Here is a 24,215-nt window from a genome sequence, read left to right as displayed (position 1 = left end):
AGAGAGAGAGAGAGAGAGAGAGAGAGAGAGAGAGAGAGAGAGAGAGAGAGAAAGAGAGACAGACAGACCAAAAACAATGGCTGGCTGACTATGGCAGCATATGCCAATAATTGTAGAACTTCAAAGCCAGCCTGAGCTATACAAAGACTGATTTTAAAAAACCAAACCTGAGCTAGCAAGATGGCTCAGTGAGTTATGGCACTTGACATAAAGTCTGACCACCCGAGTTTGATTCCTGGAACCCACGTGATGAAGAACAGATCCAACCCAGTTTGCTTTGACACGCCACCCCCACCGCCAACACATCACACACCAAATATATAAATGAATGCAACTAAAAATGTAAAAACCAACCAACCAACCAACCAACCGAAAGCCCACATGGAAACAAATAACGCACAGCTGGCTAAATGGGAACTAACTGGTGATTCCACAGGAAAGGCAGCTAGTTTCCAGTGCACCTTTCTTGTAATTTTTCTGTAGCTGTTCTATTTTTTTTTATTTTTATTTTTTATTTTTTATTTTTTTGGTTTTTCGAGACAGGGTTTCTCTGTATAGCCCCGGCTGTCCTGGAACTCACTTTGTAGACCAGGCTGACCTCAAACTGAGAAATCCACCTGCCTCTGCCTCTTGAGTGCTGGGATTAAAGGTGTGCGCCACCAGGCCCAGCTTCTGTAGCTGTTCTAAATGACTAACAAGCTAGATTTGACTATAAGGGTACCAATACTACTAGTGGCAACATGCCAGCTGTCAGGACAGAGTTCAGTCAACTCAATGTACCACAACCGAAGCTAGAATGTGCTAGGCAAGCAACTTTATCCCCTGAGCCATATGGAGTTTTGAAGTGGAAAGCTAAGTTTTCAGGTAGTTGTAAAAATCAATATGGTGTAGGAACACTTCTGTAAACCCATCATTTGGGAGGCAGAGGTAAAAAGATCAGAGTTCAGGGACAACAACTGCTATAGGAGACCCTGTCTCAGAATTCCCCACTCCTGTCTAAAATCCAAGTTATGAAAATGGAATCCAAAATTCTTGAAATATTCATTTTTATTTATACAGCTCTAGATAGTTAATTTACAAAAGAATTTACAAAGCAGAACATTAAACTGAACTTGTCGTTTGGTACATTGTATTAAAATATTTTATTTTATAATGGAAAACCTGAAAATTTGAGGGAAAAGCATTAAGTAGATTTTAAACTAATGATAAATTCTTTTTAAGCAGAGATTTTGAAAAATGGGTTAGGTAGCTACAGTCTAAAACATTGGTTCTCAACCTGTGGGTCATGACTCTTTGCTGGTTGAACAACCCTTTCTCAGGGATCCAATACGAAATATCCTGAGCATCAGATATTTACGATTCATAACAGTAACAAAATTAGTTATATAGTAGCAAAGAAAATAATTTTATGGTTGGAGATCACCATAAAATGAGGAACTCATTTCAAGGGTAGTAGCATTAGGAAGGTTGAGAACCACTGGTCTGGAAGAACCCTGACTAGAATATATCAAGCCCTACCGAGGGGCTAGAGATGGCTCAGAAGTCAAAAGCATTTGTTGCTCTTGCAGAGGACATAGGTTCAATTCTCAGCACTCACATGGTAGCTTACAACTCTCTGTAGCTCTAGCTGCCAGGGACCCAATGTCCTCTTCTGAACTCTGCAGGCCTGCTTGTGTGTATGTGCACTCAGGCAAAACATTCATACAGAGAGTAAGCAAGTGGAAAAAGGGTTAAAAGAGATCAATGATTCCATCTCCAAGACTTGTGTTTTCCATTTTATTAGTTCTTTGTAAATTCTGTATAATTGTTTTAAGACAAGGTCTCTTGTAGCCAAAGCAGGCCTTGAACCTTAAACCTTCCCAAGTCTATCTGAGTATATCACCATGGTTGGTTATTTATGCAGTGTTGAGGAAGAAACACAGGGTCTGATACTTTTAATCCTTAGAATGATGTCTGAACACTTGCAGTTTGCTAGAGAATTTTTTATTTTGCCGGATTCCTAAACTTTTTTCTTTTTAAAGATTTATTTATTATTATATGTAAGTATACTGTAGCTGTCTTCAGACGGACCAGGAGGGCATCAGATCTCATTACAGATGGTTGTGAGCCACCATGTGGTTGCTGGGATTTGAACTCAGGACCTTTGGAAGAGCAGTCAGTGCTCTTCCCCACTGAGCCATCTCGCCAGGCCCCTGATTCCTAAACTTTAAGAGAAAAATTTTTAATTTTCTTTCAAGAACTAGAAAGATCCAGAGAGATTGATCAGTGGTTAAGAGCACTGACTGCTCTTCCAGAGGTCCTGAGTTCAATTCCCTGAAACCACATGGTGGCTCACAACCATCTGTGATGAGATCTGATCCCCTCTTCTGGAGTGTCTGAAGACAGCTACAGTGTACTTACAGATGATAAATAAATAATTTTAAGTGGAGATTTTTTTTTTAAGATTTATTTATTTATTTATTTATTTAGTATACGTGAGTACACTGTAGCTGTCTTCAGATGCACCAGAAGAGGGCGTCAGATCTCATTACAGGTGGTTGTGAGCCACCATTAGGTTGCTGAAAATAGAACTAAGGACCTCTGGAAGAGCAGTCAGTGCTCTTAATCGCTGAACCATTTCTCTAGCCCAAATAAATAATTCTTTAAAAAAAAAAAAAAAAGAATAAACAAGCACAAGGCTATATAGTAAGGCACAGTCTCAAGGGGAAAAAAGGAACAAAAAAGAAGTGGAAAAAGGCAAGCAAATACAACTAAGCCCAAAAGAGAAAAAGATGCTATTTCATAGACATTATAAGGTCAAACTGTCTGGAGAGAAGTGGGTGTGGATAAAAATTACAACTACACAGGGGGGTAGAAAGAGAAAGTCCAGATCAGCGTCCAGCAATTATTTAGCTGCAGGCTGTTAGTGATGCTATAAAATGTATAGACCTACAATCCTAGCAGCTGTGAAGACCAGACAGTAACTACACAGCTGCCTCAAAAGTGCCCGTCTGCATTTGACAGTAAATTACACAAAAAACATTCAGGTGGATCTGAGAAAACACATCAGCTAACTCTAACACTATGTTTTTCTAGTTTAGTGTACAGTTTTTAGTTTACAAATTCAAAGTTTTAAAGTGACCAAAGTCAACTCAGACTTACTACACATATTTTTAATTTTTCTTTTATTCCGGACAAATTCAAACTTACACATGGGAAGAATAAAATGTGTACATAACCCAACCACTGACTACAAATCTCTAAACTATACTTTGAATATTCCTGAAAATTATCTTGCTGAATAAACATTCGATTTTTCTTACAATATATTTTTAGAAAGTATCTCTAACTTAACAAGGAGCCGTTGCTGAAAACTAAGCAAATGAAGCAGCTTCCTCAGAGGCACTAGGAACACGGAGAGAGCAAGCCAGGCTACTCTCAAAGGAAAATGCTGACTTCTTCAACCGTACCAGATTTTTAAAACAAGTGTGATTACTTACCATGGACCAGGCTATGGCTAAGAATACACATTAGAATAGAAAACTTTGGCTTCCAGGATCACTAACGTGAGCACTTAAAACTTAAAAACACTATTGGGAACATTTTTAGAGTTAGTACCTACCAAGATTTAATCAGTACTGGCTGAGTGGAAGAATGGAAGTTTTGACAGAAGGGCTAGGAGCACCAAGGGAAGGGATAATGGAAAAAAAAAAAACCCTTGAATGGGATGCTTTACTGAAGGATGCCAAGAATAAGTAGGCACTGCTGTAACAGCTAACAAAATTGCAGGGCTGTTTTGGGTCTTTTTCTTTTTTTCAAGACAGGATCTCCTTATGTCGCCATGGCTGTCCTGGAATTCACTCTGCACCAGAGACTGGCCTCAAACTCAGAAATCCGTGTGCCTCTGCCTTACAAGTTGCTGAAATTAAAGACGAGTGAGACAAGAATTTTTTTCTTAAAGTATATGATTTTGAGTCAGTTGTTGAAACATTAAGCTTAGCTTTCCTTTGACTATAAAATGCCTTTTCCCTTAGTTATAATAAAGCCTGAATGAGCATGATAAGCAGCTGACACACACTAAGGAGTTATCCAACTTCCTAGGGATGAATCGACTCCAATCAATACTCTCCTGGTCTCAATATAGTGCTATTTAAATGCCTGCTTGATAACATGTCCTTACTGCATATTTCCATTTACATACTAAAATGGTAATGTTATCATCCATGTATTTCTGCAAATTTTTAAAATAAAAAAAATAAGAATTTTATAAAGTGTGGCTGGAGACAGCTCAGCAGTGAATAGCACCTGTTCTTGAAGAGGGCCTTGGTTTGGTGCCCAGCATCCACATGGCTCACAAACACCCGACTCCAGTTCCAGGAGATCCAGTGTCTTCTGACTTCTGAAGGCAGCTACACACATGCAGGCAAAATAGTCTTACAACGGAAATGAAGCTTTAAAAAGTTTTCAAGTATCTTATAAAGACACCCAAAAGCATAGCAGCATGAATTCTAAAATACTAAGATGAAAAAGGGAAAATTTTCCAATAAATATGTGTTTAATTGATTTTAGGGAGTATTTACCTATAGATACAATCTTTGCAAAAAACAAATAGCCATGCCCTAAGTATTGCATCCTTACTAAAAAGCCCATAAACTAACAAGATATTTAATATATCAAGAAAAGTGTAAATGTTGTGTGGGGGTACAAGCCTGTAATCCTAGCACTTGGGAAACAGAGGGTAGAGAACCTTCACAAGTCTGGAAGCCAGCCTAGTATACAAAGGAAGATCCAGGCCAGCCAGGATGGAAGAGAGGGAGAAGAAACAAAAATGCAAATTGGGTAGGCAATATCTGAATCCGAGCACTTGGGACTCAGACAGAACTAACAGTTCTGAGCCAGTATAGGTATAGTTCAGGAATAACCTGGGTTACAGATAAGACCCTGTTTTTTTAAAAAAAGTAACTGTATTTCACATAATACATTAAAAATAGCAACTTGAAATTTAAATTGGGGCAAAGTGCACAGCAGAGACTTTAATCCCATTGTTCAGAAGGCAGAGGCAGACAAATCTCTGAGGTTTAGGCCAACCTGGTCTGTAATAGTGAGTCTGGGACAGATGCATATGACACCCTGTCTCAATAAAACAAAACAAAGAAATTGAAAACGGGGGGAGGAGAAAAAGAATAATGTATCTGTACTTCTGAACAATTTTAATATCTAGAAATTTTCAAAAAGAACCCTAAATGTACATAGCTCTAAAAGTACCAGGATTCTAAAAATAAAAACAAAAAGCTATGGCAGGAACTAGGTGCAAAGTTAAGGTCCGTGACATGATACATGTTAATCCTACTTCATTTATATGAACTATATGCACGATACATCAAGTTGCAATCTTCAAATATACCGGGAGAAAAATAAAACCCACAATTTCTTGAGCTTTTCCTCTTTGCCCTGTGAAATCCAACAAAGGCAGAACCGCCTCATCCCTTGCGTTGAAAAACAAAGAATGCAAGGAGAAGTTACATGACAAAGGCAATATCCTAGACTCGAGTTACTCACAAAGGTGCTTAGACCTGACTGACCACAGTTGCTCCATTAATAAAAATGTCAATCACTAGTAGCAAATGGTGGTAAATATGTTTTAATGAAACCCACTTTCCCTCGGTAGATGCATCCCTCCGAGTGAGATTTCCATTTTCTAAGAACGGTTTCAACATCCTTGGGTGTCCACTTAGGATTTTTTTTTTTTTTGGTCGAGGGTCAGGGAAGTACTACAGAGGGAAAGCCGAAGACCTTCGAGAAAGATGTCTGGCTTTTTTTTTTTTTTCTTTCTTTCCAGTTCTCAACTGCAAGTATAAAGTTTTTAACCTCAGCCTTCAAGAATTAAAAATGAAAAAAAAAAAAATCCTACCAAAAGAAAAGATAAAGGAAGTTCCAGATGGAGATCTGGAAAAGATTCATCGAAAAGAGGGGGCGGGGAAAAGGGGACGCAAGCATGGGACTCCGGGAGGACGTCCTGAGGAGAGCTTTGAATGAAAAGTCCTTCCTCCAGGTCTGGGGGCCGCGGGTGCAGCCAGCCGAGGGGTGACAGGGCCGAGCCCCTCTCCCGCCATCGTCCTCTCGGCCCGGCTCGGCTCTAAGCATCCTGGCGTGCGCACGGGAGGGAGGAACCACCACGGCGCGGCGTCCACGGAGAACAATAGGCTGCAGAGAGGCGCAGGGCCGCGGCCTCCCTACGGGGCGACCACCATCCCGCCTCCCTCAACGCTGCTCCAGACTCACAGAGTCTTGGGCATCTCGTCCTCCATGGCTGCTGCGGTCGCGGCGGCACCTCAGGGTCCAGCTCCCTGCCCTTCGCTACCTCCCAAATCCTTGAGGCGGCTACGGCTGCGGAAGAGCCGGCCTCCTCGCTTGACCGGAGGCTACTTCACTTTCTTCTTTGGCAGCGATTACACAAAAAAAGGCCCGGCCTGCCGCGAACAATGAAACCCCGACCCAAGATGGCGGCGAGCCGGACGCCTAGGAGCCGGCAGCCGGGTGACCCGCGCCGCGCATGCGCAAAGCCAGCTAGCACGCTCGCCCTCCTGGCAGCCGGGCTTAAGCTTCAAGGCCGGGGTTCACTTGGTGCGCAGCCGCGCTGCCACCAGGCAAGGGATGGCTCGGAGTGCGCAGACGCTATGCCAGTAGTTTAGGATTTGTGTAGTTCCAGAGCGGAGTGTTTCATTTGTGGATTATGTAGTGAAGTTAAAAAAAAAAATCTTTGGGGAGGTTAAAGGAATAAAATAGCAGGTGTCTTTATGTTAGCAACAATTTCTTTTTGCACACTACTTTAAGAGAGAACAAAAGGACCTGCGCCGCCCGGGAATCGAACCCGGGTCGCAAGAATGGGAATCTTGCATGATACCACTACACCAGCGGCGCTGTTGAGATCCTGAGCTTCCGAAAACTCATAGGAGATACGTAAGTATCTCTGACGACTGGATTCTTGATTTATGCAAATGAAAATAAGAACGAATTGATACTTGCACTTTTTTCGTTGCTTTATGAAACGATTCATTCTTTCTCATCCCAATGCTGTTGAGTGGCTATTTGAGAAAAATCTCGGCTTTAATTTTTGCTTATTATTTAGATGTAAGAGTTGTGGTAAGAAAATAATGTCTACTTGACAATAAGCAACACTTTGCGAGCAGGAATGATATTTATGTCTGGATTTCTTTTGTATACCCGATGTAATCGAAAAGCTGGTAATAACAGTTACTGTTGCAAATTGGTGAGAAGAATCTCAACAGTCAGCCCTTGGTTAGGGCTCAGAGTTATGGCTCTGGAATGTGGTTCCCGGACTTTTTATCCTTTCTTATTACACCTTACATGTTATGTAAAGCATTTACTAAAGACGTGAAAATTTTTGTATCCAGTGTCGTTCCTTTACATCAGTGGTTCTCAAGCTTCCTAATGTTGCGACCTTTTATACAGTTCCTGGTATGTAGTGACCCCAACCATAGCAGTACTTTTGTTGTTACTTCATAACTGTAAGTTTAATACTGTTATGAATTGTAATGTAAATACTTTGGGCAATAGAAAATACTTTGTAATTTTGTATTTGCATTAATTGTAATGTAAATACTTTGGGGGCAAAGGGGTCGCGACCCACAGGTTGAGAACCAATTATTTACTCTGCCACATTTGGGATTCCTTCCCTCCTTCTTCCTCCCTCTTTTCTTTCAACTTTTCAGTTTTTCAAGACGGGGGGTGGGGTGGGGGTGGTGTCTCTGTGCAGAACTGGCTGTCCTGGAATTAGCTCTGTAGACTAAGCTAGCTTCAAACTCAAAAGATCCTCCTGCCTCTGCCTCCCTAATGCTGGGATTAAAAGCATGAGCCACCACTACCCCACGTTTGGGAGTTCTACTTCTATAATTATCTCTAGAGTATGTTATATTTTCGGATTATATAGAGTCTATTTTATAGACAGATAACAAATATTGTCCACACTTCAGAAAGCAGAAGTAGGTTGGAAGTTCAAGAGTTCAAAGCCAACCAATGCTATTTAGGGACAAGTTCCTCTCTTCAAACAAACAAACAGTAATTTTAAAGAAGAGTATGGCAGATGTTTAAATGTTTAAAGTATTTTGAACACTTTGTGGGTGGGTAGAAATCTATTTAAAATGGCATAGTTTATCAGCATAGGTGTTCAACTGTAACAAGCTTTTCCCTTTTCCAGCCCATTAATCCCCCTGACTCTACGGTTTTGCTTTCTGAGTGTTTCATACAAACACAATCATACAATGTGTGTCTTCTTGAAACAGACCTCTTTGGTCGTTTTGGTGACAGGGTTTCAAAAAAGTATCCCTGGCTGTTCTAGAACTCACTTTATAGACTAGCCTGGCCTTGAACTCACAGAGATCTGCCTGCCTCTGCTTCCAGAGTGCTGGGATTAAAGGTATGTACCACTGTTTGGCAACTTAAAAACAAAAACAAAAACAAAAACAAAAAACCTACATCTAGGGTGAAATTTTCAGTGCAGATATTCTTATACATTGGAATCTTTTTGAGACACCTTGACATGCAGACAAGGTTTTTCTCAGAGTCCAATCTCCTGCCTTAGCCTCCTAAATGTTGGGATTGCATGTGTGATCCACCATCACACCAGGCCAAAGTGAGTTCCTTTTTTCTTTCTTTCTTTCTTTCCTTGTTTCCTTCTCTTTTCTTTAATTTTATTTCTGTAGGATAGATTCCTAAACATAGAATTATTGAATTACATATATGTATAAAAATCAGTAGCAAAAGTCTTGTCCTTTGTGGGGACTCACACATGAAATTCCAGCATCCCATGGACTGAGGTGGGAGGATTATTTTGAATTCATAGCCAGCCTGGGCTATAGTATAAGATCTTATCTCAAAAATAAAGAAACACATAAATAAATAATAGAAAACATGAATCAACTAGGTGACAAAGTCGAAGGTTGTGGCCATCATTCACATCCCCTAAGAGTGGTTCAAAGTCAGACCCTAAGCTGCCCTCCTCTGCTCCCTCCATTTTGTCTTATACTGAGGTATTATTAATTTTATTTCACTTTTGTTAATATAAGAGATGGAAAGTGGTTCTCTCTCTCTCTCTCTCTCTCTCTCTCTCTCTCTCTCTCTCTCTCTCTCTCTGTCTTCCTCACCCTCCTTCCCTTCCCACCTCCCCCCTTTTGAAACAGGGTCTCACATGTAGCTTGGCTAGCCTGAGGCATGCTATGTAGATCTACCAGGCTAGCCTCGAAATCACAGACGTCCAACTGCCTCTATCTCTGCCACCAAAGTGCTGGGATTTGTAAAGCAGCCTTGTTTCTGGCTGCGTTTTCGTACGTATTTTTTTTTTTCAGGATATATACAACCTAAGTGCCCTAACTTTGGCTATAACAAAACTCAAATTTTGATAAAAATGATGAGTTTCAAATATCCCATAGCAGCTGTCATTTCGCCGACCTCTTCTGATGTTTGGGCATGCCCAGTGTTGGGGTGGTTAGGTTCTGGAAGGGTTTCTGCGCTTTGCCAGAGGCCCTTGAAGGTGGAGTGGCTCTGGCAGAAAACAGCCTCCAGGTGGCGCACAATCTACACTATAGCGAAGTATACTACCAAGGCCCTTAGGTCTTCAGAGCCAGATGTGAGGTCGCAGAGAGCCACCAGGCTTTGAAAGTACTAAACTACGAAGGTTTTCTCAGCCTTTCTCAGTCTTGCCATTTCTGTTTGGCCCCTAGGCCACACACCTCCCACAAACACTCATCTCAAAGACATGTGTTTTACTGGGAAAAACATCTTAAGAAAAAAGTGCACAAAGGGAACTGTTCAATCACGTGCTCAGAAGCTTCTCTACGTCAAGTTCCGGAGGACCCCGCCTTCCAAAATTTAGGTTGGGCTTCTTTTTTTCAGAGGGATACATTTTCTGCCATGCAGAACTCTGTGCACCTGTATAGTGTTGCTCAAGTGCAGCAGCCAACTTGCTATTGTATTTAAAATTTTTGGACGAAAATTTGCAAAAGATGAAAGATGAAGCAATTTACCACTTCCTGTCGACTGATAGAGCTCTTTTGCATTTGGGGTAAAAATTAATGACAATCCTAATGATTGTCCTAGTATAAGAAAATATTTGGCGGCTGGTGAGATGGCTCAGTGTTTAAGAGCACTGACTGCTCTTCCCAAAGTCCCAAGTTCAAATCCCAGAAACCACATGGTGGCTTGCAACCATCCGTAATGAGGTCTGATGCCCTCTTCTGGAGTGTCTGAAGACAGCTATAGTGTACTTACAGAAAAATAAATACATCTTTAAAAAAATACTTATTTGTCCCTAGTTATTAATGCATTTGGTTTTAAATTCCTCCTCTTGGCTGGGTGTGGTGCTAAATCTCAGCATTGCAGAGGCAGAGGAGGCAGAGGCAGAGGCAGAGGCAGAGGCAGAGGCAGAGGCAGAGGCAGAGGCAGAGGCAGAGGCAGAGGCAGAGGCATCTCTGTGATTTTAAGGCCAGTCTAGGCTACATAGTGAAATCATGTCTCAAAACAAGCAAAAAATGACAATGGTTCATTCTGGTTAATAAGATTTTAATCAGTAAGATACTATTGCAATAGGGGAAATTCCCCCAATTCAAACGTAATTTGCATAGAGGTGGAGGAATATTTTAGGGCAAGAATGAGGTAACAGGGAAGGAGCTGAGCAGGGGCTCAGTAGGACAAAGGTATTCAAAGACCAGAGAAGCAGGAAGTCAGTCCATGTGCAGCCTATCTGTGTTTGCTAATGGCCTCTCTGTGGAGTACACTGCCCTAAAGTAACCCTTCCCAGACTCTGTAGTTTCTTTTTTTTTTTTTTAAAGATTTATTTATTATATATAAATACAATGTAGCAGTCTTTAGACATACCAGAAGGCATCAGATCTCACTACAGAGGGTTGTGAACCACCATGAGGTTGCTGGGATTTGAACTCAGGACCTCTGGAAGAACATTCAGTGCTTTTAACCACCAAGCCATCTTGCCAGCCCTGTAGGTTTTGTTTTTTTTTTAAATTTAAGTCTTTATTGTTTTATTTTATAAATGTCTGGTCTCTGAGGAGTCCAGAAGAGCATGTCAGATCCCCTGGAACTGGAGTTACCAACAGACGCCATGTGGGTGCTGGGAATCAAACCCTGTGTTCTGGAAAAGCAACAAGTGCTCTTAACCTCTGAGCCATCTCTCCAGGGAATTCTTGGTGGTCCTGAGTTTTCTGAAAGAGACTGCTTTTTCAGACAATGTTCCTTTGAGGAACTGTGTGCTGTGTTACCTTACAATTACTCTTCATAGACTGGGAATGCTGGCACATGCTAGTGACCCCAGCCCTCTCTGGGTTCAGACAGGAGGAATCAAAGTTTGAGGCCTGCCTTTCTGGGTTGCATTGAGAGACCCTATTCCCAAAAGAAACAACAATTATACTTTATGCATGTGATAACATTTTCTCTGTTAGTTTTGCTTCATCATTACTGCAATTTGTTCTGTTGTTATTTTTAAAAACAGGTTCTTACATAAAACAGGCTCACTTGAACTCTTAACCTTCCAAGTCCAATGACTACAGAGGTGCATGGCCTCACCTGCCTCTCTCTCTCTCTCTCTCTCTCTCTCTCTCTCTCTCTCTCTCTCTCTCTCTGTGTGTGTGTGTGTGTGTGTGTGTGTGTGTGTGTTTTCAGTCTATCATCTGGATTGTACTTCTGAAAGGACCAGGGTGCAGAATGGAAGTACCTTGGCTCCTACTCTGCAGATCGCCCCAGCTGCCTCCCGCAGAACTTCCTGTGTATTCATTCTTTCACATGGCTTCAGTTGTGGAAGTCAGTTTCCAAATATGACACTAGGCCCAAGGTCAGTAGCATGGCCGATTCTAATCAAACAACAAATATTTACCAAGGGCTTATTTGCATTTAATGCACTGAACTCCTGTGGCATAATGTGCTTTGGAAAATGAAGTAAAAGCCACAGCTTTTAGCTCTGTTTCCTTGGTAGTGTGTCGACTGTCTGAGCTCTGTGCCCCTAAGTGCAGCTCTTGCATTTCGGTCCCAAATCCCTCCCACCCTGCATTCTGGAACTGAGTCACCAACCTGTCACGCATGTCACGTGTTCTTTCTCTTTGCTTTTTCTCCTATTACCTACATGGCCCTGCGCCCTCACGTCCTCTCAGCTTTTGCCCAAATACTACAGACTCAATGAGGCCACAGTGTGCATGTGGAAGTGGTTGGTTCTCCCCAGTCTTTATGTGGGTTCAGGATATAGAACTCTGGTCACCGGGCTTGGACCACAAGCACCATTACTGACTGAACTATTGTGATAGCCCCAAGTTCAACATTACTTTGTAGCCAACTCAGTTTCCTTCCATTCATACTGTTCTTTATGATCATATATTGTTTCTTTTGTGTTTGTCTGAGGGTGGGGCAAGAGAAAAAGGGATCATGTTAGAGCCTATAGCTTTTCTCACAGAAGTCAACATTAAGTATCTTCCTCAAATGCATCTTCAACTCCTCTCTCTCTCTCTCTCTCTCTCTCTCTCTCTCTCTCTCTCTCTCTCTCTCTCTCCATATATCTTTTGGCTTTTTGAAACAAGGATTCTCTATGTCCTGGAACAACTCATTCTGTAGATCAGTGTCACCAATATAGATGTTGTAGAACCTGGGAGTCTGGAATTTATAAACAAGGCAGACTAAAGTCTTATGCAATAGCCCACTCTATTTGGAATATCAACAATTTATATGTGGATTAAGAAAAAAATCACATGAGTTAAGTTCTCATGAATTCAAACGGTATATAATCACAAGGAAAAGCCACATGTGGCAAAAACATGGTTTTCTATCGAGGCATGGAAAGGGGAGTTTAAACATTTAATTGAATAACAACAAGCAATTATGAGTAACTGACATAAACTCATTCCTATCTGCTATATCTGGGAGAAGCAGGAAAACACAGTCCAAGAACAATTCCACGTTTTGAAGAAACTGAGTCCACAAGGTTTTGTTTTTCTTGGAGCTTTCTCACCTGCACTCAGAGTTCTCCTCACAAGACTCTATTCCTGGACTGCGTTCCAACAGACCAGGTTAGTTTCAAAGTCAGATCTGCTTGTCTCTGCCCCCCAAGTGCTGGGACTAAAGGCATAGGCATGAGCCACTGCTGCCCTGACTAGCCAGCTTCTTTTTGTTTGTTTGTTTGTTTGTTTGTTTTTTGTTTTTTCGAGACAGGGTTTCTCTGTATAGCCCTGGCTGTCCTGGAATTCACTTTGTAGATCAGGATGGCCTCGAACTCAGAAATCCCCCTGTCTCTGCCTCCTGAGTGCTGGGATTAAAGGTGTGTGCCTCCACACCCAGCTGCCAGCTTTTACCTTAGAGACAGGGTCTCCCACTAAACTGGGAGATTGCCAATTAGGTTAGGTTGCCTGACCAGCAAGCTCTGGGGACCATCCTGTTTTCCGGCCTTGGGATTATAGTCATGTGCTTCCAAATCCAGAGTTTTGCATGGGCTCTCGGGATCTGAACTCAGGTTCTCATGCTTGCAAACTTAGCGGTTTACAGAGTGAATCATCTCCTCACAATCCATTCTGGGTACAGACTGTGCGCGTGTGGGTGCGCGCGTGTTTTATAGTATGACATCAGTTTAGGAGAGAGGAAAAAAATAATTTTCTTTATTTTTATAATTCCTTTTTTGGACAGATCCCTGTAACAAAACCAAGTCAACAAGAGGACAATAACCCAAATGGTGGCATAGCCCTTTAATCCCAGCACTCAGGAGACAAGAGGCGGGCAGATGTCTTTAAGTTAAAGCCCAGCCGAGGCTAAATAGTGAGGCCCTGTCTCAATAAATAAATGAAAAACAAACAGAAAATTGAAGGGTGCTCCGAGGAATGAGCAGCTCTCCAGAAGCTGGCTTAGGATACAAGACGCCTTCAAAGAATAGTCAGTGTTTAGAGACATGACAGGGCATAAGATGGCAAAGAAGAGTTTGAGTTCTTAGGGCTGGAAACCAAGAAAAGGCAAATATATGGCAGGAGAAAGGAATTTTACTTAAGATGTCTAAAATTGCCTTTGGTGATAAACCCACATCCCTCAGGTAGAGAAGGGAGGAAAGATCCCTTTGTCTTTGTGTGTATGTTTATTTTTATTTCTGTGTTGTGTGTGTGTTCTGGTGCCCTGGAAGGTCAGAGGAGGGTGACAGTTCCCCTGGCACTGCTGGTACAGGCCGTTGTAAGCCTCAGAAACAGAACTCAGTAGCACTCTTAGCCACTGAGTCATTTCTCCAGTGCTTAAAATTTTTTGTTATGCTTACGAGTGTGCCAGAGGAAGGTCCGGTGGAATAAATAGCAGGAAGTGCTTTTAACTACTGAGCCGCGTCTCTAGCACCCCCACTTCCCGTACACACTCAGTGTTTTGTTTTTAGGTAATTGGAAGAAGGTAGACAGCATTTCTTGTATTTGTGTCTTCTCTATTGTCTTCAACTTGGAAACAGACCGTGTGTGAGAGGCCCCTTTGGTGTTCTAATTTTATTCGTATGGCCGTGGGTCCCGTGTTTTGCTCCCCTTACTTCGCAATATCCCATCTCTCTTCTTTTTCTTATCACGCAGCTGGGTCCCTGGAACAGAGTGCTCACTTCTGAAATGTTCGCGGCCGATTTGCCTGGTTTAAACTGAGATTGGCCACGCGCATTCTCTACAAGCTCGCGGTTTGGGGGACTGTAGAGGGCACTTGTGAAGAAGGAGAGGCGAGAAAGGAAAACTGAGGTAGCCTTCAACCTGCGCCTTGGATGTGGGCTCCTGGGACCAGAGGGGACTTCTGGGACACAGAGGACCAGGATTAGATACACAAAATCGGCAAGCCTTGCGAGCAAAGGACCTGGGTGGGGCGAGTGGGCGTGGCCATGTGCACTGGGGCGTGGCCTGGGCGGGGCGAACGCGCGCAGACGCATAGAGCAGGGTCTGCTGGCGGACCCGCGGTCAGTCTGCAGCTGCTGGAGGCCATGGGGCGCTTCGCCACTGCATTGGTGGGCTCGCTGTTCTGGCTGGGGCTGCTGCTATGTGGTCTGGGCAGTCTGGCGAGCGCCGAGCCCCGGGCCCCGCCGAACAGGATCGGTATGTGCGGGGGATACAGAGGCGCCGCTATGCCTAGGTCGGTCTTCCCGCGGCTGGGTGGAGATCGGGGTCCCGAGACCGGGCCGTGCGCTCCCGAGGCTAGAGCAGTGCTACTGGAGGCGTGTGCTAGCCAGGGACTCGGTATCCGTGCAGCTCCAGCCTGGGAGGCCCTCGGCTCTAGGAGCTGAACGCCCTCGAGAGCCCGCCTCTAGCTGTCCCTGGAGCTAAGTCTGTCCGGCCAATTGAGGCACGCAGACTCTGCACAGGGACCAGTCTGTCCCCTACCTCCAGATCCCCTCCCCTGAGAAGGACTGGGACCGCCTCCCCGCACCTGCGCTCTGCTTACTGCCACTGCTGCAGCTAGCCGGAGAACCCGGTCTCTTCGAGGCTTTGGTTGCCTCGGGTTTTCATTCCTGGGTGTCTGTCCCCATCTGAAACTGTGTCTTTCGGGATCGTTAACGGTGTTGGGGCCATAGAGAGACAAAGAACAGAGCTGGGCGAAGATGGCGTCTACTTTATTTAAAATGCGTGCAGGAGGGGCCCATTCATACTTCCCCAGGATTTGGACACAGCAGGGTCCCTGGGTCAGGTGGTGTCTCCGGTATCTTGTGACCTACTGTCAGTTTGTAACTGCATCTATAGCACCTGTCTAGGTTCAGGGAGTCTGTCTTTAAAGAGAACCCTTCCCTCAGGTTTCCCCAAGTTGTTAGTTTTAGTCTTGAGTAATGGCTATTATTGGTTAATGGCTTTTCAAAAACAAAAGCAACACTGCTAAGGAAACAAACGGTTCCTCTTTTCCTTTTCCCCCCTCCGTATAGCAATAGTCGGTGCTGGAATCGGTGGTACTTCCTCGGCCTATTATCTGAGGAAAAAATTTGGGAAGGACGTGAAGATTGACGTTTTTGAGAGAGAAGAGGTCGGGGGCCGTTTGGCCACTTTGAAGGTGCAAGGTCATGACTACGAGGCAGGGGGTTCAGTCATTCACCCCCTAAATTTGCACATGAAGCGATTTGTCAAAGAGCTGGGTATGTGATTTCATAGCACTAAGCAACACTATGTGTGATTGGCCGTTCGTGTTTTCCTAACACAGAGAACTGACTTTCTGCCTTGTCTTCTACAGAGAAGTTGGTGAAACTGTTTCTCTTGCTGTGGGGTTTAGCAGTAGGTCCCAGCTTAGCTTTGAGCCACTCTCCTGTAATGAGACTCTAGCTATCTGTGTGGCATCAGCTCTCTGGAATTACAGCCATGGGGTGGAGTGAGGGTGGCTGTTGCTGTCAATTCTTTTAAAAAAAAATTAAAAAAAAAAATTAAAGAGTTATATTTTAGCTATTTATTTTGTATAACTGTGGGGTGGGGGTGTTGGTCTGAGTGCCACAGGGTGTGTATGGAGGTCAGAGGACAACTGACCCAGTCAGTTCTTTTCCTTCTACTGTGTGGGTCTCAGGAATTGAACCCAGGTGGTCAGGCTTGGCCGCAATCCATTTGGGGCTGAGCCATCTTGCTAGGCCCCTGTTGTCAGTTCTTAAACCTCAGGCTTTAGGTTGAGAAATCAGAGTGTTTTGAACTAGCAGAAGCCTTAGCTCATTCTGCTGCTGAGAAAATGAGACCCATGGGCGTCCAACACTTGGCTTGAAGTCATTCAGACAGAGTACAGACATGTACTCACAGGGACACGTGACTGATATGTCGTCGGCGGCGGAGGAGCGGGCCATGTTCCAGGGAAGTCTGGCAGGCCTGTGCAAGCCTTCTCTTAGGGAATATTGTGTAACTCTGGCCGTTTCCCATTTACCTGAGTTTCCCAGTTTTGCAAAGTGAGGCTTGCCATGGAATCTCTCTTACTCCTCGGGCGCCCTTCCCAGCCCCAGCAGAGGCTTCCTTCTCCATGACTGAGACGAGTGGGTTTAGTTTGGTACATGTATGAGATTTTCTGACCCATCTGCTGCTGTGTCAGTTTGTGGACCGAGCAGTCCACACTGTTCTAAAAATAGAACTCTAATGTGTCTCCTGAGACCTGGGAATGGCCCCTAAGTCACTCAGTCCAGAAAGTCCCTAACAGGTCTCCCAAATTCCCTTCTCATTGGGCCAATGTAGAAATCACTGGCCTAGCTTTCTTCTAGCTTTGTCTTATTTTGTATCATTTTAAGATTTATTTAAATTTTTAAAAATTATGTATCAGTGTGTGTGTGTGGGGGGGGGGCTATATCCATGCAAGAGTTACAGGTGGTTGTGAGCTGCCTGACATGGTTGCAGAACCCAGGTCCTCCACAAGAGCGGCAAGGGCCCTTAACCACAGAGCCATGTCTCGAGCCCCTCCCTCTGTTTTTGCAGGTCTCTCCAGTGTTCCTGCTTCGGGTGGCCTGGTGGGAGTGTACAATGGAAAGTCTCTGGTGTTTGAGGAGAGCAGCTGGTTTGTAATCAACGTGATTAAGCTGGTGTGGCGCTATGGGTTTCAGTCCCTCAGAATGCACATGTGGGTAGAAGACTTGCTGGACAAGTTCATGAGGTAACTATTCAGCCTCTGGTGGACCTAAGATCTGTCGGCCCAGGGAGCATGACAGGGTTAGTCTCCTGCATCCGTTCCACCTCATCACCACCTCGTTAGGCAAAACATTTCGCAGAAAATGCACAGATCATTTTCCCATTTGGGAGCTGAACATGTCATACGTGTTTGCTTCTAAATTGTATTTCACGAGGGCTGAGATGTGGCTCAGTGGTAGGACACTTGCCTGGCATGCCCGACCATCTCATTTAAGGAGTTGACTTTGTATAGAATCTCAGAGTGTCTGGCAATACTAAAGAAACATGGGCAAAGCATGATTTGGAAGTTGAGTCTGAACAACAACCAAGAAACCACGGGTTCTCGTGGCAGTCAGTCGGCTCCGCAGCCAGTGCTGTAGGCTGCTTTCTGCACACGGGCAGAGTGGAGATGTCCTGGCTTTAAGTGTGGAAGGCCACCCACCTAGGAAATGCTAAAGCTGGAGTTGCCACCCAGGCTGACTAGAGTCTCAGTCTGAGTGCCTGCCTCGTGCTGATGAGTGAGATCCTGAGCACAAGAGCTCGGAGGAAAGGTAAACTGAGGTGAACTGTGGCTGTGGGGTTTGGTGTGCGTGCACTTCTCTGTAGATGTAGCCATCCATTTGCCTCTGTGTATGTATGTGCACACAGGAGTCAGCATACAGTGTTTTCCTCAATCACGACTCTATTTTCTGTGTGTGTGTGTGTGTGTGTATGGATGAATGAATGAATGAATGAATGAATGAGTGTGTGTGAGGAATTGAGCTTAGGTCTCCAGACTTTCGTAGCCGACACTGTTAGCCCACTGAGCCATCTCCACTGAACCTAGAGTGAGGCCTTTTTGTAAAATCTTTTAAGTTTTTTTTTTTTAAATATATGTGCATGTGTGTGAGCCCATGTGTGTATATTTGCACAAGTGTATGCAGGAGCCCCCAGAGGCCAGAAGAGGGCATCAGATCACCTACAATTGAAATTACAGGCACTGTGAATCTCAGGCTGGCCAGCCTCCTGAATGCTGGAATTATAGGCATAAGCTACCCGATATAGCCAGTTTTGGTTTTTCTTTCTTTATAATTTTGGAAGATTTATTTATGTCATGTGTATGAATGTTTTGCCTGCATGTATTATATGTACCTCATGTGTGACACCTCAAAGAGCCTGTGGAGCTGGAGTTAAGGATGCTTGTGAGCCACTGTGCAGGTGCTGGGAGCCAAACTCAGGTCCTCTGCAAGAGCAACACGTTTTCTTACCCACCAAACCATCTCTCCAGAGGTTTTGTTGTTTAAATTTTGTTTATTTATTTGCCTTTTTTCTTTTTTTTCTTTTTTTTTTTTGTTTGTTTGTTTTGGTTTTTCGAGACAGGGTTTCTTTGTGTAGCCTTGGCTGTCCTGGAACTCACTCTGTAGACCAGGCTGGCCTCAAACTTAGAAATCCACCTGCCTCTGCCTCCCAAGTGCTGGCCAGTTTTCTTTATCTGCAGTTAAAAACAAAGGTTTATCTATGAATTTGAGACCAGTTTTGTCTATTTAGTGAGTTCCAGGCCAGCCGAGGCTGCATAGTGAAACTCTTTCCAAAAACGAACACAAAATAAGAACCCAAAAAGCTGGGTGTGGTGGCCCACTCCCTTCACCCCAGCACTTGGGAGGCAGAGGCAGGTACGTCTTTATGAATTCAGGGCTAGCCTATTCTACTTAGTGAATTTCGGGCCAGCAAGGGCTGCAGAGTGAAACCATGTCTTTAAAAAAAAAAAAAAAAAGAAAAGAAAGAAAATGAAGTCATTACTCATGCTGAGTCTAGTAGCACAGGCCTGTAATCCTGGACACTTTGGTGGCTGAGGCCTAAGGATGTCATCATAAAGTGATGTGATCGACAGTGAGGTCAACCTGGACAGCTAAGAAGAAGTAAAACCAAGCTGGGGAGTTAGATGTGGCTCATTCCTGTAAGCACAGGGCTTGGGCGTGGAGGGAGAAGCACCATGAGTTCAATGCTAGCCTCAGCTCATAGTGAGCTTGAGGTCATTGGGAGCTGCTCGAGGCTCAGTGTCAACACTCCCGATGAACCCCAAGTCAGGAATAGGGGAGTTTGTCATGCTAGAGCCACAGCTCTATCCCCAGTGGAAAAAAGTAGTTCTTTTTACATTTTTTCTTCAGCGTTATTGTTTTTTGTATTTGAAGGGAGTGGTACACTTGTGCCCAGCATGTGTCTGGAGGCCAGAGGGCAGCTTTTGTGAGTCTGATCTCTTTCCACTATGGGCTTTGAGCATTCAACTTGAGTCATCAAGTTGTGAGGCAAAAGTTGTGCTTTTTACTTGCTGAACCATCTTACCACCCCTGTTTCCTTCTTTTTTTTTTTTTTTAAAAGATTTATTTGTTTATTATATGTAAGTACACTGTAGCTGTCTTCAGACACTCCAGAAGAGGGAGTCAAATCTCATTGTGGATGGTTGTGAGCATCAGGGATTTGAACTCAGGACCTTTGGAAGAGCAGTCGGGTGCTCTTACCCGCTGAGCCATCTCACCAGCCCCCCTGTTTCCTTCTTTTAATGTCAGATGAAGTATTCTAGACTTGTAAGTGAGAAATACTATTTTGGATATTAATATCATAAATAGAAAAAAAAAACAACAAAGATGAACTTTGTAGGGCTTGGGGGTACTAGAAATAATTTATTTCAAAGAAATAAAACAGAGGCAGGTGGGTCAGTTATTCGTTTTACTAGTCTGGGTGTAAATCTTGTCCTCCATCCTGGGACTGGCACTGGAGTGAGGAAGAGTTTAGGAAGATCTGCAAGCTTTCCTGCTGGCGGGAGGAGGCAGCTTTGTCACGGTTAACATGGAGACTGATGTTTGGTAGTAGGGCTAGGTGGAAAAGATTGAGCCTGGAGCATTGGCCAGGTTGACCTTGAGCTTGCTGTGTAGCTGAGGATGACCACAAATTTCCGACTGTCCTGTCTGCACCTCCTCCAGGTGCTGGGATTACAGGTGTGCACTGCCATGCCCAGTTTTATGTGGTACTGGGGGTAGGAGAATCAATCCGGGATTTTGTGTTTGCAAGGTGAGCACTCTGTCAGCTGAGCTATATCCCCAAGACATGCACATCTCTCTGAAAATGTCCCATCGAACACATTTAAGAGCACAGATGTCTTGAGGTGGAAGGCAGAGGGAGGGCAGAGGGCTGAGATTAAGCTGTGCCTCACCTGACTGGTAGGAACTCATCAAAAGGAACCGTGGAAGTCAATTCATGATTTAAAAAAAAAAAATTGTGTGCACTTAGTCTGTTTGTATGTCCATGATCACATGTGCGCCTAGTGTCCAAAGAGGTCAGAAGAGGGCATCAGATCTCTTGGAATAAGAGTTAACAGATGATTGTGAGTTTCCACGTGGATGCTGGGAACAGAACCTAGTCCTAAATCAGGTGGTGGAGGCACAAACCTTTAATCGCAGCACTTGGGAGGCAGAGGCAGAGGCAGAGGCAGAGGCAGAGGCAGAGGCAGAGGCAGAGGCAGAGGCAGAGGCAGAGGCAGAGGCAGAGGCAGAGGCAGAGGCNAGAGGCAGAGGCAGAGGCAGAGGCAGAGGCAGAGGCAGAGGCAGAGGAGGCAGAGGCAGAGGAGTCAATCTCTGCATTTCAGGCCAGTCTAGTCTACAGTCCCTCTACAGAGTGAGTTCTAGAACATCCCGGACTATTCAGAGAAACTCTATCTCAAGCAGAACAAAACAAGAACCCAAGTCCTCTGCAAGAGCAGCAAGTGTTCTTAACTGCTGAGCCATATCTAGCCACATTATCATTGTCATTGTCATTATCATTATTAGTATTAGCTAGAATTTCACTGTGTATCCCAGGGTGTCCTATAATTTGCAAAGCCTGGTATTGGTTTCAGCTTCTGATGCTGTTTGTAGCTCCATGTCCCAAATGGCGTTTAATGGCCATTTCTCTTTTTTGCAAGGATCTACCGTTACCAGTCCCATGACTATGCCTTTAGCAGTGTAGAAAAGTTGATGCACGCCATCGGAGGGGATGACTACGTCAGACTGCTTAACCAAACTCTCCGTGAAAACCTGAAGAAAGCAGGCTTCTCCGAGACGTTTCTCAACGAGATGATTGCTCCTGTCATGAAGGTCAATTATGGCCAAAGCACAGACATCAACGCCTTTGTGGGTAAGCCAGAATCGGAAGAAATCCGAGCTAGCTGTAGCTAAGGGACTGAGCTGGTGGGGAGTCTGGCTCTTAGTGTCTCAGGCATTTTTACCGACATAGTTTATTTCTATCTGTGAGTTGTTAGCAGCAGAGGGCCCTGTGCTTGTTAGTTTCAGTGGCTTTCACCTGAGCAAGACCTTTGTCCCTGAGGGTAATCTGACCTTTGCCCCTGAGGGTCATCTGACAGTACCTAGAGGCTTTTGGGGCAGAATATCTAAGTGGTCAGGAGAGGGCGACTTACCTGACCAAGACAGAATTAAAGCATGTTTTTGCTCCCTCCTGACAGGGGCGGTGTCATTGACAGCTGCCGATTCCAACCTCTGGGCAGTGGAAGGTGGTAATAAAATTGTTTGTTCGGGGCTCCTTCAGGCCTCTAGCAGCAATCTTATATCTGGCTCTGTAATGTCAATAGAGGAGAAGACAAGGACCAAACAGACAGGTGAGGCTGAACTTTGATTTTTCAAATATTCCTGGAAAAAAAAACTCAAGGAGAAAATATCACATGCATCCACACATGATTTTTTTCAAAACTTATTTCATATGTGTGGGTGTGTTTTATTGTATATATGTGTACCGTAGGCATGCAATACCCTCAGAGGCCAGAAGAGGGCATCAGATACTTTGGAACTGGAGTTACAGATGGTTATGAACCACCATATAGCTGCTGGAAATCCAACGTAGGCCCTCTGCTAGAACATCCAGTGCTCTTAACCACTGAGTAATCTCTCCAACCACCTTCCCATGCATCCACCCCCTCCCCCCTTTTTTTCTTAAAAGATAGGGCTTTTCTATCTAAAGTAACTCTGGCTGTCCTAGAACTCATTGTGTGGACTAGGTTGGCCTCAAGCTCACAGAAATCCACCTGCCTATGCCTCCTGAATGCTGGCATTAAAGTTGTTGCCACCAAAGCCAAACCAAACCAAAAAGACCTCTAGCTTTTCGCATGGGTAGTGGGGATTTGATATCAAGTCCCACAAGTCTATAACTTCTCATAGCTTCTATTCAGTGAGAACAAAATGTGGAACATTCCCTTAGAAGATGAGGGTTTTTTCCATATCCCATGAGCCATGGTCATGCCCTTTAGCACAGCTGGGAACATTTCTGCATGAGCAGTGTGAAGTTCCACTGTTTGGGGGAACTTTGTAAAAGATGCCAGGAGAAAAGATTTCCTGGCCCGGGGAGATGGCTCAGTTGGTAAGAGCACTTGCTGCACAAACATGAGGACCTGAGTTCAGATCCTTAGTACCTATGCTTAAAAAAGAGCTAGATGTCCCTTGTGTGTGCCTGGAATCCCAAGAGTATAGACAACGCTGGGGCTTGCTGTTAGCTACTTGTTAATGAGGTACCCTGTGTCAAGGGAGTAAGGCAAAGAGCAATAGAACAGGACACCCCATGTGTTCCTCTAGCCTTTGTGTGCATACCCAGATGCATACACGTACATACATAGGTGTGCATATATACCTGTGTGCTCAACACACACACACACACACATACACACGTTGGAAGAGCACTTTCCTAGTAAGCATGAAGCCATGGATTTGATCTCCAGAAAACCACAGAAATTAGGTGATGGCACAGACCTTACACAGTACTCCAGAAGTGTGGGCAGGAGAACCAGAAGTTGAAGGTTATCTTTGGCAGTATAGCGAGTTTGAAGGCAGCCTGAGCAACACGAGGCACTGTCTCAAAAGCACAAACAGGGCTGGGAAGACGAGAGCCTTTTCAGTAAAGTGCTCACCAGCAAGCATGGGGACTTGACTTTGATCCCAGCACCCACATACAAAGCTGGGCATTTGGTCAAGTGCTTGTAATTGTGGTGCCGGGGGGTGTAGAGGCAGGGGAATCCTTGGGGCTCACTGGTAGCCAGCTTAGCTTAATAGGAGCTACAGTGAGAGACAAACAAGGTGGGAGGCTGGGGAGATGACTCAGTGTTAAGAGCACTTGATGAAAGAACCTAAGTTCAGTTCCCAGCACCCTCATGGGAGCTCACAGTGGCCTGTAACTTCAGTTCCAGAGGATCCGACACCCTCTTCTGGCCTCCATGGGCAGCAGACACATACTTGGTACAGAGACATACACATGGACAAACATTTCTATAAATAGTAGTAATAATAATAATAATAATAATAAATCCTTTTTTATGATTTATTTTGTTTATAAGAGTACACACTGGGGGCTGAAGAGATGGCTCAGGGGTTAAGGGCACTGTCTTCTCTTCCAGAGGTCCTGAGTTAAATTCCCAGCAACCATATGGTGGCTTATAACCATCTATAATGAAATCTGGTACCCTCTTCTGGCATGTAGGCACACATGCAGTCAGAACTCCATACATAATAAATAATCTTTTTTTTGTTTTGTTTTTTGTTTTTTTGAGACGGGGTTTCTCTGTATAGCCCTGGCTGTCCTGAAACTCACTTTGTAGACCAG

General features: G+C 44.2%; 2 protein-coding genes and 1 non-coding gene across 5 annotated transcripts in view; 1 reads left to right on the top strand and 2 right to left on the bottom strand.

Moving 5' to 3' along the window:
- The window catches only part of Tia1 (TIA1 cytotoxic granule associated RNA binding protein), a 27,579-nt gene extending 21,015 nt beyond the window's left edge, over positions 1-6,564 (bottom strand). For 2 of the 3 annotated variants that reach the window (XM_021191815.1, XM_021191817.2), the window contains exon 1: positions 6,262-6,564. In XM_021191815.1, coding sequence (XP_021047474.1) covers positions 6,262-6,287 — 26 coding nt within the window. In that variant the 5' untranslated portion in view covers positions 6,288-6,564. The remainder of the gene's footprint in view (positions 1-6,261) is intronic. The other variant, XM_021191821.1, reaches the window with a different exon arrangement.
- A 265-nt stretch (positions 6,565-6,829) lies between these two features.
- Positions 6,830-6,900, bottom strand: Trnag-ccc. The gene has a single exon. It is a non-coding gene; the product is annotated as a tRNA-Gly (tRNA).
- Positions 6,901-14,938: 8,038 nt separating this feature from the next.
- The window catches only part of Pcyox1 (prenylcysteine oxidase 1), a 10,717-nt gene continuing 1,440 nt past the window's right edge, over positions 14,939-24,215 (top strand). Inside the window, exons 1-5 of the mRNA XM_021190592.2 lie at positions 14,939-15,083; positions 15,902-16,108; positions 17,412-17,586; positions 21,538-21,749; positions 22,075-22,227. Coding sequence (XP_021046251.1) covers positions 14,972-15,083; positions 15,902-16,108; positions 17,412-17,586; positions 21,538-21,749; positions 22,075-22,227 — 859 coding nt within the window. The 5' untranslated portion in view covers positions 14,939-14,971. The remainder of the gene's footprint in view (positions 15,084-15,901; positions 16,109-17,411; positions 17,587-21,537; positions 21,750-22,074; positions 22,228-24,215) is intronic.

This window comes from Mus pahari, chromosome 2 (assembly GCF_900095145.1).
Source record: "Mus pahari chromosome 2, PAHARI_EIJ_v1.1, whole genome shotgun sequence".
NCBI lineage: Eukaryota > Metazoa > Chordata > Mammalia > Rodentia > Muridae > Mus > Mus pahari.
This window is presented reverse-complemented; position numbering and strand designations above follow the sequence as displayed.